Consider the following 23581-nt stretch of genomic DNA (forward strand, 5'->3'; position numbering starts at 1 on the left):
CAGGCCATGTGTAAATTTCCAACAAATCTATGGCTTCCATGAATTATTTCTTAATTTTAAGTTAAATTAAAGTCGTATCACATGACATTTTGCTATGCATTTGTCTTATTTTTACACATGCCAATTAAGCATTTGCAATTATTTGAATACATTTCCACTTAAAATATTCGACCACATTTTCCTCTTTGGTCCCCTTATCATGATGATTCCCAAACTATGAAGTTACTACTTATAAGTTGATATTTTAATGCAAACGACGCTGTATTGATTCCAACACAACATAGATTTCAGACTTTATATAACGTGAATGTTGCGTGTTATATGGGATCGAGCATGACAAAAAGACTATATCGGAACTAAATAAATGCATATGTGAAAATGAGTATGCTCTAAAATGAAAATCGAAATAGTACACACATACGGTATGGCTTTTGCTCATTGTTGAATACCTTACGATGACCCAATCATGCTAAATTTGTCATATTCTAAGTCATTTGGTAACTTGTGGATAGTTGTTTTCTTATTTTTATGTAAGGTCTTTAAAGCTACCCAGCAATGATACATAACCATGACATGCAATCATGGAGGTAGGTTGCATATCAGTATGCGTGTCACAAGATTTCCCCAAATATAACTATTGTTAACGTCACGGTAACACATATGTGAGTCTAGGATTTCAATGATTTCTTCCTTATTGGAATGAAGTTAAAACATTTAAAGAAGGTATACCCTCTTGAATAGTTATTAACTTACATTACAAGTTATTTGTAAAAAAAAACAACATCAGATTAAATTCTTTTATATACAAGTAAAAATGTAGAGAGCAGCTACTGTAACAGATCCATAAATAATGACCTGCTATCAATTATAATATACCAAAGTAATAAGAATAAAAAGAATAACTAAACAAAGATTTCAAATATCGAAAAATATTCAACTCGACCGAAAAACACTACGCGCATTTGTGAATAAATGTGTTGTTCGGTCACTCGTTGAATATTTTTCTATACTTGAATTCTTCGATAAGTTATTCTATAATTAATTAATATGGTTGAATAACATAATCATTATAGGTGGATGTAATTCAAACAACAGAGCAATAATACATTTAAAAAGGCCGATTAGTTTGGGTAAAAGCACTTCTACTGCTAAAGCCTACCAGTGCACATGAGTTCATTCCAGCTTTTAGGAGAGTTTCTGTGTGTTCGTGTTATGTTATTTGGATTACTGTTTATCTGTTCGTCTGTTCGTTTTTTTTTTATGGTATTGTCTGTTTTTCATAGAATTATTGGTTTTTGGTTAACACCTCGGTATTTGCTGCTTGACTCTTTTGTGCAGTGTAATAATCAATAATAAAGTATGTGCAGTACTAATAAATCAATCAATTATAATAATCAAGTGTAGACAAATTCGTTTACTCGTTTTCCGACATAAATATAACCAATTATGATAATAGCCACTGTTGGCAAAATATCTACCGAATCCCATTATACAAGTAAACAATCTGCAATCTTCTTATCTTACTTAGTTTTTATTGGCAAATAACGTATTTCCCATACCTGTTCATTTTCATTCCATTGAGGAAGTGCTACGTGAGCTGCCCTCCAGAAGTTATAGCTGCATCACCAAAGGATATTCCGTCTGAATATCTATCATCACATTCCTTCTGTATTTCTGAACCGCCAAATTCCGAAATGGCATTTGATCCCGCACCTTTTGTTAAGTTGAGATCTGGAGCAACGCTGTTCATAATGATGTCAGTCTGAAATGTTTATCTCAAATGTTGTGCTGTGATCAACAATCAGTTTGCAGATTCAATCATGTTAAAAGATGTTTGAAAGAAGAACTAAAAAGTAAAATAAAAAAAATACCGAACTCCAAGGAAGATTCAAAACGGAAAGTACCTCAAGTTATCAAATGGCAAAATCAAAAGCTCAAATATATCAAACGAATGGAAAATAACTGTCAAATTGCTAAAAACGTATTATTTTTTTCTTAAAATGTCCTGTACCAAGTCAAGAAAATGGCCATTGTTATATTATAGTTCGTTTCTGTGTGTGTTACATTTTAATGTGTTTCTGTTGTGTCGTAGTTCTCCTCTTATATTTAATGTGTTTCCCTCAGTTTTAGTTTGTAACCCAGATTTGTTTTTTTCTCAATCGATTTATGAATTTCGAACAGCGGTATACTACTGTTGCCTTTATTCAGCTGATTGAGCATTACGTGAATTATTGGCCACTTTTCCAATAGTTTGATTAGAAGGAGTAATTTAAAATCTTAAAATAGGCTCGAGAGTACATGTATCTATCAGTTAATGTAATTACGAACAATTGAAAACTTGTTCAATTTAATCGTAAGGACGGATATAAAGTTAAATCAAGTTCAATTTTGTTGACTTTCAACCACTAATCACTTGAAATTACTTATCAACGTATTTTATAGAAGAAACACAACAGGTGTCACATGCAGATCAGGATTTGCTAGCCCTTCCACAGCACTTGAGATCCCTCCGGTTCTTGTTGCTTAGTCTTTAGTTTTCTATCTTGTGTTATGTGAACTGTTGATTTTCTTTTAACTCATTATGAAAGATAGAACGAAATCGTACTGAGAAATATATTTTTTTTTTATTTTCATAGATATTCATTATGCAAGTAACTAGCCAAGCTTTACTTTTCAATGATTCAGAAAAAAGTAAAGCTTGGCTAGTTATTTGTGTGTAATGAGCCTCTATAAAAATTGAACAAAGATAAAAATGCAAAGAATCTGCATTTTACTCAATTATCAAAATACAATATAATCCAAAATTGAAATCAAATTTTTAATTAATAAGTTTAATGCAGCAATTACAACGTAATTTAGTTGCAATAATATTAAATGAGTCAGTTTTATACTCAGATAGTTACCTCTTGCTCCTCCATGTTACCAGTTATGATGCCTACAGAGATATTACCAATATCTATAAAGGAATCGGAGTTCTCATGTTTAGCAGAGTTATCCTCTTGCCGAGATGCAGGTTTTGGCGACGGCCATGTTTTTCGTACCTCTCCACCAAATGTGGAGATTTGATCTATGGAAAATTGTGAATTTGAAATACATGTAAGTAGTCTTTGTCTTTACTGCAATATGTTATACTAGGATCTGAGATTTTCAGACGCTTTTTACAAAACGTTTAAGACACATTTTCATATATGTTTTTTAGGGAAAAAGAAATCAAATTTCTAGTGTAAAAGAGGAAAAGAAAATATACCAAGAGAACAATCAAACCAACACGTCGACGAAAGCAGACAACACAATAACGATGAAAATCGACGATTGACAAACGACGATCCACAAAGTACTACATAGAAAAACTAAAAGATGACTAACAGACACACCATCTAAACTCAGTAAAAAAAAAGAGACAGAAGATACTTAAGGGAGAACGAAAACTCTTCAGTCGAAGAAAAAAGCACAAAATCCTGCTCAAAATGAAAAACGGCGAAAGACATAATGAAGTCCACAAACAATACATCAAATACTAGAGACTGAGCAGGACAAATCCAATTAAAATCTGGGGCAGATATCATGTGTCAGGAAGGATTAGCAGATCATGCTCCACAGTTTTTTTGCATATCTCTCAATTACTCACATAAACTGTTTTTGAAATCAATACATATCAATAAAAAAATTATAATTAAAATTCTATGCATGTTGTATATTTCAGATATTCATATGCCAAAGTCTTCTGAAATTTTTTTTCCTCACTGTTAAGCATTATTATATACAAATAAAAACTACAGTATATATTTTTGATTGAAATATATTATAAACATGGAGATATAGCAGAACTGAAAAATACGTTCAAGACTGAAATCGTTGTTACTTTTTTTTCAAAAAAATAAGCTAAATGTCTCTTCTCTTAATCACAATCAGGAAACTGCTCTAATTTACGTCATTTAGAACTTTTCTCCTTTAGAAAAGATTCTGACAGTTCTATCCTAGAAAAGATTCGGACGGTTCTATCTTAGAACAGAATTGTTCGCTTCTTGCGTAGAACGTATCTTGACAATTCTACATTAGAACAGTTTTGGAAAATTCTACCAAAGAACTTATTCTGACAGTTCTTCCCCAGATGGGTTAAAAGTAGAAATAACAAAAATACCGAACTCCAAGGAAAATTCAAAACGGATAGTCTTTTATCGAATGTAAGACTGTTCTAAGCTAGAACTGTTTAGAACATTATTAGAAAATTATTATGACTGTTTTAAAGAGAGGTTAGAAATGATCCCAACTATAAAATCTTTAGGAAAACCAAGGCCGCAACCTACGATCACAAATGTTCTGTTACCAAAATGTGCCAAGTTTTATATTGAATCCCTACCCACACATGAAGTTACAACACACACAATGCATAATTAAGTGGTCACAACAATCAACAATGTGATTTGCCATAAATATGTTATTTTGTACTTATAGTGATATCACAAGTAGGTTTACAATGTGTAGTTTTTTGGCCTTATTAGAATATATTTCTACATAAGGAAATGCCTGTACCAAGTCAGAAATATGAGAGTTGTTTTCCATTCGTTTGATGTGTTTTGCCATTTGAAAAGGGACTTTCCGTTTTGAATTTTCCTTGGAGTTTGGTATTTTTGTGATTTTACTTTTTTTTTTTAAATCTTCGAACCAGTTTTAACGTTTTTTGTGAACTTACTCTTTTACCAATATCACAAAGCTCAAACAGGGAGCAGCATCTTCATAATATATACAGATGAGTAGTTAGTGCATAAAAACCTCAAATTCAAAACAATTTTACCAGTATATCTGCTAGAAAAAAAAATAAATGCAATGGGCATTGCAGTTAAACCTCTTCAACATACGGAAGGCACAACGAAGTCTTACCCAGCCTAATGTAAGGACAATGCCATCCAATCTAGTGGGAAAGAGCAAGATGCGTCGTGTTACATGTGCGTCCTATCTGGGTTAATCTTTGAGCTATAAAAAACACAGAGACTGGCGATGAATACCCATGTCAAAACCTCTATGAAATTGCAAACATCCACATGCATTTGAGACAAAAGAAAATATTTAAAATCTTTAAATGGCAATTGATTAGTTCAGATAAAAAAGAAATTCGATCATACCAAAATTCGAGACATTTATTTTTGGTAGTAACAAACAAAAAGCAGTGGGAGAAAACAAGATATTGCAGAAAGGAATTTTTTGAAATATACAAAACAATTTTTTAAAATTATTTATTTATTGGGTTTGAAATTTGCACTTCGCCCTTGGAATTAAAAAAACAGGAAATTTAAAAATTGTTAAAATTCAGAGCACTCTGATACAAACTGTTGCTCCTTTCTTATTTACATTGAAAATATGATTCAACACGAATTCAAATCCCGCAAGTGCAAACAAGAAGTTGATTTGGCCTACGAAAAAAGACAATTGAGACTGATGTACAATATAATTATATAGAGACTACGAATCCTATTGATATTTAAAAGTTTTTTTCCACTAATCGTACAGTACTTAGTTCCCCGTCAGTTGCATAAACACAATAAAAATATTTCAAGCTATAGTCATTGGAGATCCGGGTGTAACCATTTATGTTATTTACCTAGTGTGTGCTTGTTTTAGGTTAAGTTATCAATTTCAAACAGGTTAGAAACAAAGGACATTCACATTGTGTTACATTATTTAAGTACACACGCAAGTGAAAAAAAAACCTTAGAGATAAATGCAATTCCAAGAATTGTTAAACTTGATGTGAACGCGTATATTGTCAAAAAATCTAACGAAAGATTGAAAGTTGCAAAATAGCTTGAAACAGTTGAATAACGACTTGGCAATTTTTTAATGAAGGCTTACTTTGATCGTGATTGTCATTATTTATACTTTGGAAAATTGAATATCGATAGCAATAGTTTTACAGCTAAAAACGTGAATTATTCTTTTTTCATATTTAATTTCTTTGTTTCTGTTAATTAAAATTCACATTAATTTTGATATTTAACAAATGTGATCATTTACGTCCTTAAACGCAGTATTTTGACATACTGAACAAATTAAAATCATGTGTCGGGGACCGGGGGAGGGTTTCTCTTAAAACAATTATAAACTATAAACAACAGTGGTTCTTTGATATCGGTGAAGATTGTTGAAAGGTATTTTTTTTTTGGAATCCATCGTTCTATATTTAAATAGGATTACCCTATGTGTATAAAAATCCAAGTAAAGGGGATATTTTTTAGCCAAGACCAAACGATTATTTCTACTTGAAATCTTTACAGAAACCGACAGGAAATATGTTTTTATAGCTTCGTCCGTGGAATGTATGTTAATTTTAATTATCGTCAGGTTCTATATAAAAAAAAGATTAGTTGACAGAGTTCCGGTCGAAACACAATGTCAAACAATTGTACGACTATATTAATAGCAATCCAATTCCGAAATGATTGGCCACAGAACAAGGAACACAGACAGAAAAAGAAATCGAACCAAAACGAAAAAAGCAACCAAACTACAAAGCTATAAAAAAATTATCAATAGACAGGCACTGCAAATTCTTCATGTCTTTAAGTTCTCACAGCAAATATAAAACTGTAGGTACACCTTTGAAAAATTAAATAATCCCGGAGGAGTCAAACAGATATTGTGGTGCGCTCTATTTCCTTTTCCAAAGAATGTCTCTAATTAGTTTTACTATGGGTGTTATATCTCCGTTATATATTTCTTTTTTTTGTTTCAGATTAAGATCGAGGCATTTCTTTTCATTTTCGATATCTCCTGATACTGTGATCACATACTACTTTACTAATTTGTAATTAATAAATATGGGTGTGTAGAAGCATGTTATACACATATATGGCTTTTTCTTTCGACAAGGTCTACATAAATGTAAATTACAAAATGTACTAACCTGCATATTGATAGCTTTTTGTTTGAAAATCAGCACAAAAAACACCTGGTTCAAACAAACCGTTTTCAGTCCGTCTATTATCAAAACCCTTAGCCGTTTTAGCATCTATACATCCAACAATTGTACCATTAGATAAATAATGTTCATTTACTACATGGCACATTTTGCGTGGAAAGGTTTTGTGTGTTTTTTCTGTATTCAAAGTGGCGCCACTTGTTTCACATGATATCTCTTTAAGTTTTGCAAAAGTTCTCATTAATTTTCCCACCTTATGAAACATTAGTGATCTGCAATCGAAATACCGTTCTGCTAATAGGGATTTCTTGATTCTTTCTATGTGTACGGTAGTGTTATTTAAGGTTTTCAGTCCACATGAATCGCGACCGTGTCCAGCAAACTGCTTCACCCATGTATCTTTAACAATTGTTTTGATTGAAGAACGTTCTTCTTGGCTTATTTGAACTTGATTCCAACACCTAGAAGATATCGAGAGGCAGTTCCATTTCCTTGATGTTTTTGTTTGATCGTATTTAGTCCAGTACGGAGGAGTTATGAGATCACCCTTATACATATCTATAAACAGATGCCCTACAAATTATCAAACAAGATGAAAATGCATTGTTTTATTTGCACTTGTCACCAAATATATCCTTTTTAAAACATTGCTAAACCAGTATATACTTTGCATTAATAACTTTATTTAGTCCTTTATCTGTTTTATTAATTATTTACATAATTATTGTTTTGTATTTGATAGATCACATTCTGCTTCAAAGCTTTTTATGGAACAAAATGTATGTAAAAATTACGATGTATTGTAATAGATGTATGTTTTTAGAAGTATTGGTTCATGAAATATTTTGATAATACAGGTCACAATTTCATCCATAATATTTTCACAACCAAAGTATTGAGTGTATAACTACGGGTGTTTCATAATATTTTGATTTGTAATGAGCACCAATCAGACGGAGAACTTTATTCAGAGAGAATGTGTATCTTATAAATGGTACAAAATGCTGCGATTATTTATAATTACTACTTGGTCGATACCCCGCTGGTGAATTCTTCTGATCCCGAGTCTATCAACCGTCAAGTACTCGGTTGTATGCTTTTATCCTTATTCTGTACGTGCATTTTCATACAAGCAGGCCAGGTGCGCTATGAGTCACATTTGGCTTTAAAAAAAGGTACTGTTGATTCATTTATTGGAGACTAATTTTCGTGGATTGAGATAAACTTGTATTTTCGTGGATAATTCGTGGTTTATCTATACCTATCAAATCTACGAAAAGTGGTAGCCAATGAAAAATAATGAATCCACTGTAATACAGCTGTTTTTTTATAGACATAATTGATAGGTATGTGAAAGGTTTAAGCTGTAAGGTGTTCTACATATCATGAAAACCACCGTTTTAAAGAAATAAAACATAAAATTATTTTTTTAAAACTTATTTCTGAGTGGGAAATTTACTGCACAACGTCATGCTTTTTAAGATAAGTATTTACATAAGACATCTCTTGATACTTGTTCATATAGCCAAACATGGCGTTAAATTATTTTGATGGTATGCGCTTCTATTTTACTCTTTGTATTTAACCTGAACACGTTGTTTTTTAATTTTAGACGTCATGTATACCCTGTCTCAGATGACCACGGTTATTTCACCTGTCGTAGCCCTCCTGTCCTCTTTTTTCTCAATTAAGACATCACCAATAGCTTCTTATAATTGATTTTTTTACTTCCAATGAGCATAATATGGAACAGGAATTGCTCACCCTTCCTGAGCACGTCAGTTCATCCCCGGTGTTTGGTGGGGTTTCTGTTTCTCCATCTTTGGTTTTTCATTGCATTGTTTTTAACAAGTGTTTTTATTTTTCTTTATGTCATGATTTTGTCTGCTATGTGTCTTTATTGATAACTTAGTATGTTCTGAACTCTGTTGTGTTACATTATAAGTAATGTAATACCTCAAATTCAAATATACACAAACAGTCTTATTTTTTTTTAATTTAAGTTCAAATTTATATGGAAAACAAGTCTACACAAGACCCCGATCACACACTGTTTTTCACAGTTAACTAATATAGTAATATTAGGAACACCTAGGTTATATCGATCTAGCTAGCATTCTCCTGCAAGTTAACCTAAGAGATTAGTGCAGTTCTTCTATCTAAAAGGTTTTGGTAACATTCATTTGCAATGCTGGTGAATAGTTTAAAGGAGAAAGTCGACCAAGGCGGACTCGGTAAGATGTAAATGACAACAGTCTTCTATACATGTTAAATAATCATGCTTAAATGAAGCAAATTTCAGTTTATTTATCATATTTATCAATCCACAATCTATAAGCTTTGAAAGGAAGATTCTTAAGAATACATATAATTGTGTTACCTGTTAAACTTGCAACTTCTGTCTTGAGCTCCTAAATTAAATAGACAGACCATTAAAAATTATGGTTATCCTTGTCTGTAATGCTATTCCAAAGACTTTGAAGTATTAAAATTAAAATAGTTTGTACGTATTGTTTTTGCATTTAACGCGCTTTCATTGAATAAAAAAATATCTTCGTGAAAATATGACAACATTTTCACCACACAAACCACGGCGATGAAAATTTGTGACATTTGAATTCGTATTTTCATAATGTGAACAACTTAAACAATACAAAGGAGGGAAATAACACATAGAACATTTTTTACTCAGTAAATAAATATTATTTTTAGAACAAGTTATCCTCTTTATAGTGAGTGTATTTAAAAAAAATATTGTTTACCTTAAATACAGAACGTTGCCTTCTTTGACATACAATGGAAATCGGTGTGTGGTATATCTGTTGATATTTTCCAATTTCTGCTATCGTGGATATCATATTTCTTGCAATGCTATCATCGGTAAATCCCAACAAACCATTCCAAAGAGGTGGAACTATCACACTTTCAGATTGTCCCATCAAAATTGCTCGGCGTTCCTGATAATAATATAATTGTTTACAAAATAACAAATACCTTTCAAACTATAATAATAATGTGACTTATAGTAACTATAAATTACTGAGTATATTACACAAGATACAATAAAAACAATGGAATTAAAACTTTGGACAATATGAACTTGCGCAAAAAAGCAACAAACTCTTTAGATATACCATAAAATTGAGAATGGAAATGGGGAATATGTCAAAGAGACAACAACCCGACCAAAGAGCAGACAACAGCCGAAGGCCACCAATGGGTCTTCAACGCAACGAGAAAATCCCGCATCCAAGATGGTCCTCAGCTGGCCCCTAAATAAAATTGTGTACTAGTTCAGTGAAAATGGACGTCATACTAAACTCCAAAACATATAAATGAACTAAAATTAAAAAAACATACAAGACTAACAAAGGCCAGAGGCTCCTGACTTGGAACAGACGCCAAAATTCGGCGGGGTTAAACATGTTTTGTGAGATGTCAACCCTCAACCTATACCACCAGCCAAAGTAGAGTAAAGAAACACATAGCAATACGCACAGTAAAACTAAGCAAAATGACAATGATACATAAATGAATAAACGACTAATAGCAGTTACTGACATGCCAGCTCCAGACCTCCATCAAACTGATTGAAAGATTATGTCTTCATCATATGAAAATCAAGTACAATCCCTCCCGTTAGGGGTTTAGTATCATACCATCATAAAATATATGAGAAGAAAATAAACCGTATCATGCCAACAACTGGTTTTAGAATAAATGTGTTTATTTCCGATGCAAAGACCCTATGAGTGAATCGATATTAATACCAAAATATGCAATCCTTAATGACTTGACAACAGTATCGTAACTATATCCTTTCCGAATAAGTCTGTTTAAAGGTTTGGTTAGCTTTTGAGGTGAATGCCGACATTTTTGTGCTTTGTAAAGAATATTACCATAAAATATTGGATGTGAAATACCTGAACGTATAAGATGTCTGCATGTTGATTTATATTTACGAATGATGTCCTTGTACCGATGATAAAATTAGGTAAATGTTTTGACTAGTTTGTGATATCGAGCACCCTGGTGTAATAATTTTTCGGTAATACAGAGAATATCTAGTATATCTAAGCATATACTTCTTTACATGGGACAAACGTTATATTGCTAAATGATCTTATTACGGAAATATGTCATTTTTATAAGTAAAAAACGTGAACAAATTGAGATTTATATCCAAAATCATGTATGACAAACTTACCTGATATCTATAACCCAAAAAGTGTTTACATAATCTTAGGATGTCAGCGTATGTGCTTACCAAAATGTGTTCACAAAGAAGTCACAATAATAAACATGAGGTTATGAAAAGCGAGCCAACAATGATACGTATAAATGTACTTCCTAAACAGGTCATCCAGGTAAATTGCAAATATAAAAGGGAAATATCACCATTGCTAAATCACTACATTTGTCATCTGATGAAAGTACATGTAGTAAACTCTGTCCGTTCAGCAGTGTCCGTAATTTCTACCTTTTCGTGATTAATATTTTCAAACACAAAATCAAACGACTGGGTAAACGTCTGTTTTTTTTTCTAAAAATAAAATCTCTTTTATACGATTTGCTACTGTAACCGATCCCATGTGAATTGACCTAGCGCGTTTTACTTCTAATGAAGGTCATTTGATTTAGGCTTTCTACCATGACAATTACGATAAGTTTTTCTTTGTTTATAGACTGAAAGAAACTAAAACATGTATTTTTATATCTTTTTCTTAATTGATGAATTAAACGCAGACTATCTTTCTTGTCAATAACCGTTAATCAAAGCAATTTGAAATTAGCTCACTTAATTACTTTATCAAACACAAAACGCCTAAATACTTATGCATGTAAAAAAGCGAATCATGAAGGTTACTTTCAAAACCGGAAGTCTTTTAAAACTGGTATTCACGCCTATCAAACTCAGTTGACAATGTTTGTCGAATACGACAGATTTATCGTAACAGGCAGACAAAAAAGACATGATCAAACATGTCTGTACCTATGTTTGCGTAAATATTCAGTATACCTTCAGAATAGACACATTGTTGTCAATATAATAGGATTCTATGTTACTGTCACACAAGTGAGAGCTTTAGCTAGCTATATTGTTCGTACCACCTACTACTCTAAATTTTAATGCTTCTTTAGAAGAAAGACATCTACACTTTCATAGACATTTACTTTAGAATCAAATATAATTTCGAAAAAAAAAGAGTTTCATTTAAACAAAATTAGCAATACTGTAAAAATCATGACTTTCGTAGATACTGCCTCTTTAAGTCCCTTACAGCTTTCAATATTAGTGGCATGGTTTGATTTCTTTTTTCTTTTTATAGGGGCGATCTCTTCGACTCAAAGTGTTTTCATATCCTGGGTTATCCAATGGTTTTCGTTTTGCATTTTTCGGAAGGTGTATGTTGGTTTGCACTGTCGTCCCTGAATATAGAATACATTCCTGAATATTTTATGTTGTTCTTGCTTTCTTGTTTAATTTTAATGTAAAACAAATTCATATCTTCAAACGATAAAATTGAAAATGGAAATGGGGAATAACCTTCAAGAAAGTGCTCTTGCACAAGTAATCTTCCAATAGGAAGATTCATGCTGTACATGTTATGTCCATGCATACTATTGTTGACTTCTCGACGTCCATTCATATCTGAGAAAAGATCTCCAGAAATTGAGTTTCACTTTTTTCTAATATAATTAAATCGGAAGATGTTTTCTTTATTGAATGTTTGCCAAGATTCACACATCAAATTATTCTAATGTGATCATAACTTTTTTCAACTTAATGAATTATTCATACTAGTATTCGGTATTTCAATACCAACCACGATTATTTTTCTCAAGAAAACATTTTATTTTTGCGATAACCTTTCCTTGCCTTGTTTCCTTATCTCATAATGGGTATAAACTGCCGTTCTGAAAAAAAAAAATAAAACGAGGTATATCAAATATGTACATGTATTCAATGTAATTTTCAATTAAAATGTGTTAATATTCACTGTAGTTTCTAATTCTTTATTTATGAATACAAAAATTGATAAACAAATTCCATCTACATATATCTTAACAAGTAATCAGTACACAATACGAAATATTAAAAGCATTTCATTGACAACAATGTTAAAATTTTCAATTGTAACGTGTTATTGCTAACTGACGAGAAAAAAAAACTTGTCAGTCTTAGGCATCGAAATTAATTTTGATGAGTGTTTTGCTATTCTAATAATAAGAGGTAATAGAATACACAATGTGTTTATACTAATGTAACTTGTATAGATTATTAGAGTTGCTTCTCTTTTATCAGAATTTTCAACAAAATAAACAACTTGACAATATAACATACAATTACTACTGTACAACACTTTTGAATAATAGAAGATAAAATTAATCGTTACAACAACATATGGGCTGGAATAATATGCATTTGTGACCATACTCTTATCTATAATATAAACGATGTGCACAAACGCTTTGGAATTACCTACATGGAAGGATGTTTCAATGCCACACAAAATGTTTCAACATTTAACAATATGATATAACTATTCATACGAGGTATAGCATTTGGACACAAGGGGAACTAAACATGCATATTCGTGAAGAACTCACAGGAAGTTAATCAACCATCAATCAATCAATCAATCGTGAAGGATCAAAAGGAAACTATAAGTGATGATTAGCATAAATTTAATGTTATTGTTTAAATTATCTTTATAGTGTCATGAAGGTTTTTAAAACCTATTGGTACATGTATCTCTCAAATTAAATTTGTCAATACATCACCATGAAAGCCTCATGACTGTATTAAGTTAGTAATATTACCTTTGAGTTTTTTGTTTATTGAAAGGCATTAATGATTTAAGGATATCAAACATTACTAATTATATTTAAATGCAGATTATGCAAACATGAACATGGCATGTACATGTTCTGGTCAACATGTTGTAATGAGTTGTAACCACATTATGCAGTTTCAAACTGTAAATAAGCATATCAAATATATCTCATTAGTTGTATATATTTTACAAGCAATTAACTATTGGACTTAATTAACATTTATAACTAATCAGAATATTTCATTTTACATGCAACGTGATATTTACTTTTTTCGTGTATAACGATGGAATACTTGTGTCATCAAGATAACATGTATACAACTTTTGTTTATCTTTTATGTGAGTAGTATTTTTATATAAATGTTATACGTATGTCTATACAACCATTTATAAAAATATTCCTGTTCAATGGCATAGAACAGTCGGAATAGAAACGATGTCATTTGACCTCTAAATACTCTGTGTTTTGGTTTAATTGCGTTTTTCTTATGCTGACCCATTGCCGTATACTGTTACATGTTCTTTACATCAATTTTTTATTCCGAGTCCAAATAACATAATTTTTTCGTGAATCAAAGAAACATCAACATTTTTTGAAAAGTTGCAACATAAATCAAAATACTTCTCCGTGTATATGAGTTAATTTGTTTTATGAAAATGACTCTTGTTATTAACTTTTACATCCAAACATCGTCCTATACAATATAGCCCAATTTGATTAACCTATCTGAGTACTTGAAATGGTATATCATACTGAAGAAATTACCGAAACTGAAATGTATATCAAAATGAAATATATTGTTATCATGCTCACAAGAGCGGAACATTATATAGTTTAGTAACACATTTCCTCGTGTAAAATTATACGTATTTCACTTGCATACAAAACACCCTGCTGTATTATTACTATTTTCCTCACGTACATTTTTACACTTCAGTTAATGAGATGTTTCTATAGACAATAAATATGTAAGTTGTCTCTGAAATTGAAGCAAACCGTTTCATTCAAACGACGAAACATGTAAGATAACGGGAAGAATCACATTAAGTTCCGATCTTTATCATTTTGTTTACCGATGTTCAAATCTCAGAAATCAATGTAACACACAAAAACTGAGCAAATCGCATGAACTTTAAAACGCAGCGAGATTGGATGCGTCGACAGGATAAAAGTCTCCTGCTTTGCGTGCATCATCTTCTATACCAATCAAAACTAAGTCAAAATGTCACAATTGGGAATCGGACAAAATTGATAGAATAACAAATTAGATTTTTCTGGTATCTAAGGATTAAAAGAATGCAAAAATATGTCTCTAGTGAGTTGAGAAACAGACATATCGTATGGCTCATCGAATTCATGAAGGTTACCATCAATCTTCTTAAGTGTCGATTTTCAGACCAGGTGCATATATAGGTAAAATATCATGCTGTGTATGTATAACCTGTTATGAGATTCCAATGACATATCAAGTGAAAAATGGAACAAAACAGATGATGATGATCTATTCACATGCATAGTCCATATTATAATAACATTTGTAGTAAAAATGAAAACAAGTCTTTATAAATTCCATGTGGCCGGAGCGCTTTTCTGAATTTTCCTTCACCAGGAACGCCAAAACCCGAATATTTGAAAGCCAATGATGCATAAGAACCGAAACAAGAGCTATATGACCAAAAATGACATAAAAATAATATCAAAATCGTTAAAATAACAGTTTCAAGTATTATAAAGACATAGCGTTAACGATGGCGTTATTTTCGAAAAGATTACAAATGTTTACAATCATACAATCCTATGTGGCTATAACTACAACCACAATCTTTCTAATTAACACATGACTGATATATCAATTGCATTTAAAAAAAAAAGCAAAAAGTTGATGAACCAGGGGTTTGTCAAAGAACATCTCGTCCTTTTTCTTAAAAAGTTCATCGGAAGGTACCAAGACCTTATTGATAACTATTCCGTATCAACTTCACAAATAATACATGATGGTCTTGAAGTATAGATTCTGCGTACTGACGCTGTTTATCATCTTAATAACGTGTTAAAGTGTTCTTTTATTTGTCGTTATTAATATTACTTTTACTGTTTGGTCTGTTTTTGGTGATATACATTTGACGTGGCTCTGTACTTATGTATTCCGTCATTGTGTTGTTTGTATTATTTTTCATTTTTACTTGTGTGCTTTGTCCGTGTGACTTTTTATTGTTCTTTGATACATATTACGTGACTCTGTACTTTAAACATCTCGCCATTGTGTTATTGTTCTATTATAATGTTTGCATACTTTGAACGACAAAACTATTTTATATTTCTACCTGTGTGACGTTTACATTCTGACGTCAAACACGCGTTTCTACGCCAGAGTTAATGTTAAAATTACGATTCGGTCCCAGTGCTTAAAATCCCTCGATCCTTTATGGGTTGATTTGGCATACATAAATACAATACAAAAATAAGTAAGCAATGAACGAGGTTGTTAAATGTGATATATGCTTTTTTGTGCTTCTTTGTTAAACATTTGTTTGGTTTTGTTGTGATTAAGATTATGACACGGTGTTGACTGCTGTATCCCTATTTTTACATTTTTACCTATTATGTGTGTTTGTTTTATTCACGCATCGTTGTCAGTATAATGGAATTTGATGCGACTGTCATACAAGTGAGAGGTTTAGCGCTATAAAACCAGGTTCAATCCACCATTTTCTACATAAGAAAAATGCCTGTACCAAGTCAGGAATATGACAGTTATCCATTCGTTTGATGTGTTTGGGCTTTTGATTTTATGCCATTTGATTAGGACTTATATCTAGATAATGATTATGAGGGTCGGTTGAAAACAAAACTTTACGACAAAAGAGATGATTTCCGCTTCCCAATTGTGAATTTTCATTTTTAGACCAAGAGTTCCAAATGGTGAAGTTGAAATCATCACTTTGTAAATTTTACGGACGCCATCACGTGTTGGTTGACCGTTGTAGAATATCCGTTTCACAGATGGTATCGGATATGTTCCTTATGTCGGAACTACAATCCCGTTCCCTTTTCACGAATGTGACCTACCGAGTTAGACTATTTATCGGCTTTGTAATAACATGAGCAACGCGACGAGTGTCGCGTGTTGAGCAGGATCTGCTCACCCTTCAGGGGAACATGAGATCACCCCCAGTTTTCGGTGGAGTTCGTGTTGCTGTTGTACCCCTATTTGTGACATTTTTACCTATTGTGTGTGTTTGTTTTGTTCACACATCGTTGTCAATATAATGGAATTTGATGCGACTGTCATACAAGTGAGAGGTTTAGCGCTTTAAAACCAGGTTTAATCCAACATTTTCTACATAAGAAAATGCCTGTACCAAGTCAGGAATATGATAGTTGTTGTCCATTCGTTTGATGTGTTTGTGCTTTTGATTTTGCCATTTGATTAGGGACTTTCCGTTTTGAATTTTCCTTGGAGTTCAGTATTTTTGTGATTAAACTTTTTACATAATCAAAGGTTGTACTTATAACAGTTCTTTGGATTAGATTATTTAGAGCAAAGTACTTCACGTATGAATGGGATTTGAGAATTTCGGGGAAAAAAAATTCGTCACTGTCATATCTGGTTCTGCTTATATTACAGTCAATAAAAACACTAAAACAAGAGTTTATTACAATTTTTCTTTTTGTCGCTTCAATTGATCAATATTATAACACAAAAAAAGTATAAAACTTAATATCTAACTAATCTTGGATGGAGAGTTGTCTCATTGGCACTCATACCACATCTTCCTATATCTATGTAATGATCAAATACAAAACAGGAAATAAGTCGAGCCAAACTTGGCATACATATTTGATAATATCACTCTGTTGATGCTGATTTGATACAGCTTCTTTCAATTAACCGCCGTAGAGATTCATGAAATCCCGTCCAGTTTTTAACAAAGCAAATGAAGACATCGGTATGAAATGAATATAGCACATTTAGGTATCATTTGTTTGTACTTAGATTGTTATTTTTGCTAAAACTGTTTTTATCTATTAGTTATTTTCAGTATCTTTTCAACAAAAGACAATTATTCTATGGTGACAGCAATGATTTATAATAATACTTCTACAACCAACGATTCAAACAGGAGTCAAAATATTCGAAGTCTTCTTCAAATTCAACAAAATATGCAGGATATTAACAATTTTTCGAAAGATGGTAGTGCAGTCTACATAAAGAACAAACTTCAAGAAAACAAAATAAAACACAATACCGACGTAAATGACTTGAACTATAACATTGTTAATGAAGACTTGAAGTTAACTCCAGTTGATAAATCTCCAACAGACAACCCTCATATTGAGATTTCAACAAAATACAAAAGTAAAGAAATTCAACCATACATAAAATCTAAAAATCGAAGCAGATCTCTAGATATATTACAAGTAACAGAAAGGCCTATTTTACACACTTTTCAAACAGTCAAAAATAATGTAAGTAGCAATAAACCCGACATAGAAACACTACACTCCTCCCGGAGTGACAACGTTTCACAGAATCATACATATAATACATCATCTGAACCAAGTCCTAAAACGAATTCAAAGAGTGGTTCAATAAGCAATCAATCAGATACAACAGCACCAGCATCAAGTTCAAGTGATTCTCAAACTAAATTGACAACTATGATACAAGAGACATTGACAGCGTCTCCTATGCCAATGGCAGACTTTCAATCAAACCAGTGGATGGTCATTCAAAATAGCAAAAGACGTGCAAATGAATTTGATACTAATATTATGTTAAATGATTCTTCAACAAATAGGAAAACGGCTGATGAATGGACATCATTACAAAATGAGTCTATTAATAATATTAATTATAACGTTAAAAAGAAATTTACACATCATTTCATAAAACCAAAACAAAGGAAAGAAGAAGCTACAAAATCAGCTTCTAATCATGTTGCAATTGACGAATTCAATTACATCACTACCAAAGCTTTTACAAAATCACCCGTTACTTCTTTGGAAACTACAAACTATATTCCAATTGTTCAAGAAACAAGTTCAATAGTTCCAAATCAACAACGAAACGATAAGGATAAAGACTTAGTATACAATATACAAACGTCATCAACAAATGGGAAAATGGCTGATAAATGGACGTCTATAAAAAATGAGTCTATTAGTAATGTTCGTTATAACGTTATAAACGAATTTCCCGATCTGTTCATAAGGCCAAAACATAGAAAGAAAGAAGCTTTAAAACCAAAATATAATCATGTTACAATTGACACCGTTAATAACATCAATATTAAAGAGTTTACAAAGACTAATTTACCCGTTACTTCTAAGGAAACTACAACTTATATTCCAACAGTTCATGAAACGGTTGATAATTGGACGTCTATAAGAAATGAGTCTAATAAAAATTACGAAGATATAAACAAGTTTACCGATCCGTTCATAAAGCCAAAAAATAGAGAAGAAGAAGCTACAAAATCAACCTCTAATCATGTTGTAATTGGCGACATTAATTTCATCACCAAAGCTTTTATAACGATAAAACCACCCGTTTCTTCTTTGGAAACTATAACCTATATTCCAATAGTTCAGGAAACAAGTTCAATAGTACCAAATCAACAACGAAACGATAAGGATAAAGACTCGTTGTACAGTACACAAAACTCAGATGGAGATAATTTGCAATTCGTAAAAACAAAAAAGTCGAAACTGACAAATCATGAGGAAAAAGTAGTACCAAACATCAATGAAGGGCTTGATAGTATAAGCCATGTAATAAAGAAAGAAAGGTTGACAGGACGCAAAGTGACGAATTCTTTATTTTCACCAAAAAAGAGCATGTACAGTGATTCTCAAACACTGAATAAAAACAAAAATTTATCAACGCAAAACAAAGGTTTGAAATCCCCTTATATTGAACAAAAACATTTAGATGATCAATATTATGAGTTTGACGACGAAAGCGATGGTGAATACGAATATTACGATGATTCCTCATCAGATGACGATAGTATAATTGAAGGTGTTCTATTTTTATCACATCTCCAGAAAAAAGAACCAGCCAAACACATTGCGTACCCAAAATTGTTGCTTGCACAACAACAAAAAATGGCAAGTAAAGGGTATTCTCATTTAGAATCAACAAATAAACATTATGGCAATTATGATGATGATATCACATATGAATACTATTCAGAAGAATATGACAATGGGGAAAATGATTTTGATAGCTTTGATAGCTTTGATAGCTTCGATAGCTTCGATAGCGTTGATAGCTTTGATAGCTTTGAAAGCTTTGAAAGTTACGATGATGATGATTTCAATAATATACCGTCACTAAAATCCCGAAAACAATTGTTGAATAATGCCATCAAAACGAAGCCTAATTTGATATCTAGCAAAATGTTGTATAATTTCCCATCTAAGGAACTTTTGCCAGGTGGTGATTTACATACACATGATTCTTTGAAACAGGCACTATATAAAAAATTACAACATGCAATGAATGAACAGTTTGAAAATAATGTCGACAACAGCAACAATAACGAACAAAAGAAAGATATAAAGCCAATAAACCTTCATGCAAACAGCCTTTATAAGAATTCTAATAAGATGTTTACAAATAGTCAACAGCAAGTAGAAGGTCTTAAAGGGACCAATAGTCGTCTCAATATTAAAGCAACCAATAATCTTTTCAATATTAAAGCGACCAATAGTCCTTTAAATATTGACGAACAACAACTCCGACGTTACAATGCTTTTCAACGATATTTAGATTCATTGAAGGGAAAGCGAACTATTGAAATACAGCGCTATCTGGCTGCGATTAAGGGCAAGCATCATATTGCTTATCAACATTATTTGGCTGCAATGAAAAGACTCGAAGTAAACGCAAGAAAATCAGAGTATAATGAGGACCATATGAGTATTAAAACTATCAAACCTCAAACCGGTTCTTCTAAAAATGACGATGTTGAGTATTACTATGAATATTACGACGACGATGACGAAAATACTAATGAAAATGATCATGAATATTATTCCGACGAAGACGAAGGCGTTAAGGAACAAAACAAAGCGATCACAAAGCAAAATAATATACAGTCAAATCCAGAAGTCCAAAAGCAGTCAGTCAATTTTGTGACCAAAAAAAATGAATTCTAGAACACAATGTTCACGTTAAGGTCTAATATAAGTAGAATTTTCAATTAAAACAAATCTTAATACCACGTATTGTCAAATGCACATGATTATAGACTAGAATGTTTCGATTTCCATAACAATTTATATATGCACTTGTTTTATGAAAGATGCCTCTGTGGTTTCCAAGTATTTAACGAACTATTTGTACTCAATTAGACACAACCAATATAAATAAGTGTATAAAACAATTGTCCTGATAGAATGTGGTTTTAAACTTTGAAAATCCTGTCCGTACACTTTCTTAAAATGTACTTCATATCTTTGTTTTTTATCGCATGAAATGTTCTATGAGGTCTTTTTTGGTCGAAGTATGCTTCTTTAAAATTTGTTTTCATATCAAAGAAGAAATTGACGGTATAAACATGTATGTAAAATTATAGTAAGATAAAAAAACAAATGCAAATAGTACAAGATTAACTGACTTTGTTTTATTGTCATTCCAAGAAAGGAAAAATATATGAGTTAGAAAGAAGGAAAGAAAAAACAACGACAAAAAACAAAAAAACAACTCCACTGATAAACATGCTCATGCCTTAAAAACTTACTGTTCGTCGTCGCTTGTTTGTCAACCATTATTAGGTATGTATCTCCAAAATGATGAGATAAATATATTTGTCCATGCTTTCCATTCATTTTCGATGCCAAAAAAAATAGAAAATTTTAAAATTTCAATGCGCATCTGAATAAAATTTAACAACTCTGTGTCATTGTATCTGATTTATAATAAAATTAACACTGTATAAAATTGATGCGCCCGAATTGCTTTTCTTGATTTACCTTCACCAGGAACGGCGAAAACCAAACAAATGGAAAACGGGTATTTATTTATAAATACTAGAGGAGCTGGATAAGCCAAAACCATCAAAGCTCAACTTTGCTAAAGGGAGTTACCATCTAAGATTCTTAAGAAATTATAAAAAAATATATACGGATAATTGTACTAGTCATATTAATGGCATAGGACTTTTTGGCACATGATTCCCACTAGCAGCGGTATCCACCTGGTGCAAGAAAATAAGAAACGGTGCGTCCAAATCGCTTTTCTGGAATTGTCTACACAATGGTTCCCTCTTTGTCTAATGAGAGTTGTTATCACGAAAGCATTAGTTTTGCTTAGTGTTTAACTTACCCATCCAGAGCATATGTTATTTATGTATTAGTAGTTAGCATGGGAGTTTTCATTTCAACAGCAGTTTATAATTAAAATTGTATGCGTGTTTTTGTCTGTTTTCTCCGTATATCATTTCGAAGTTTGATGTTATGTGTTTATTTATTTAAAGTGTTCTTTTTCATGTTCTTAGTCTGAATATTTTGTTTATTAATTATAACTCCCTTAAAAATATTAATCAAATAAACAATCCTGAAGACTGCATATACAATTCCAGTTCCGAGGTAATTTTTGCACTTTGTTATTGGGTGTCTTATTGTTGGTAACCATACAACGTATTCGCTCTTAATTAGATAGATCTCCTGATTTTAGAGAAAGAGCTAAAATATTGGCAAAATTAGTTTCCTTTGAATAAATTCCTTGAACTACAATTCTATTTATAACAGTCAAATTGATCTTTTTTGGTTTGTTCTTGCATTAATTGCTCCAAATATTAAAATTGTCTTTGATACAAAAGTAAAAGGAAATCAACGGGCTAGGTAAATCCGTTTTGACTTTCTAATTTGTTGACTTTGAGTCTCCGTAATAGTACTTTAAACGCAATACAGTTTGTAATACCATTTAAATCAGCACTACTTTTATGATATGAAAGAGTAGCCAGTACTTCGGTTCTGTAAACAAAAATTTGGATATTGTTATTGAATGTGCTGTTATAAAATTTTGAAATTATTTTGAATTAAGAAAGCATCTCCCTCATAGCTGTATTGGGTTGAGTGCACACAATATGTCTAATCCCGCCACATTCTATATTTGCCTGTCACAAGCTAGGGACATGCATTTCAGTAGCGATCGTTGTCGGCTTCTATCATGTTTGTTTTCCATTTATTTTTTGTCATAAATCAGGCCGTTGGTTTTCTCGTTGGAATTGTTTCTCATTTTGTGATGTAATAGCGGACTATACGAAATTATATTGTATCCATTGTTGAAGGCCATACGGTAACCTATGGTTGCTTACGTTTACGTCATTTCTATTCTGGTGAATAGTTATCTCATTGACACTCATACCACACCTCAAAACAACTTGTATACAAACCACAGAAAATACCCATTATTCAAAAGCTTCAATATAATATATATGATTGATTGATTGTTGGTTGCTTTACGTCCAGTGGCAAAATATTTCATGTATGTTCAGGACGAGAACAAATTAACAATCATACATACAATAGATAGGTCCTGTAATAGAGGTCGTTCGGGATGAAGAGCAGAAAATTTGAACTGCCACTGGGAAATTATGGTAAATTGGATAACAATTGTCATGTCATTGTCTTTTATAGCTTGCTATATGGTATGGGTTTTGTTTATTGTTGAAGGCCGTACGGCAACCGAAAGTTTTTCTCATTTGCAATCATATTACATCTTCTTATTTTTTTAAACCGCTACATTTTAAGAGTTATGCGGAAAAAACTATAGATAAAAAGCATAGTGTTTGATTGCATAATATTAAGAGG

The 23581-nt window shown here is 31.9% G+C and overlaps 2 protein-coding genes across 2 annotated transcripts; one reads left to right on the forward strand and one right to left on the reverse strand.

Moving 5' to 3' along the window:
* Positions 1–1588: 1588 nt before the first annotated feature.
* LOC127733671 (uncharacterized) lies at positions 1589–9861 on the reverse strand. Its single transcript, XM_052242985.1, has 5 exons — positions 9679–9861; positions 9297–9327; positions 6902–7489; positions 2904–3067; positions 1589–1762 (listed from the first exon to the last, which is right to left on the reverse strand). The coding sequence occupies exons 1-5, from the start codon at positions 9853–9855 to the stop codon at positions 1589–1591; spliced, it is 1134 nt and encodes a 377-aa protein (XP_052098945.1). The 5' UTR covers positions 9856–9861.
* A 4131-nt stretch (positions 9862–13992) lies between these two features.
* Positions 13993–22180, forward strand: LOC127735265 (MATH and LRR domain-containing protein PFE0570w-like). Its single transcript, XM_052245382.1, has 2 exons — positions 13993–14094; positions 17790–22180. Exons 1-2 carry the CDS (start codon positions 14040–14042, stop codon positions 20921–20923), a joined length of 3189 nt encoding a protein of 1062 aa, XP_052101342.1. The 5' UTR covers positions 13993–14039; the 3' UTR covers positions 20924–22180.
* The last annotated feature ends 1401 nt before the right edge of the window (positions 22181–23581 follow it).

Source organism: Mytilus californianus, unplaced genomic scaffold (genome assembly GCF_021869535.1).
Source record: "Mytilus californianus isolate M0D057914Y unplaced genomic scaffold, xbMytCali1.0.p SCAF_3, whole genome shotgun sequence".
NCBI classification, from domain to species: Eukaryota; Metazoa; Mollusca; class Bivalvia; order Mytilida; family Mytilidae; genus Mytilus; species Mytilus californianus.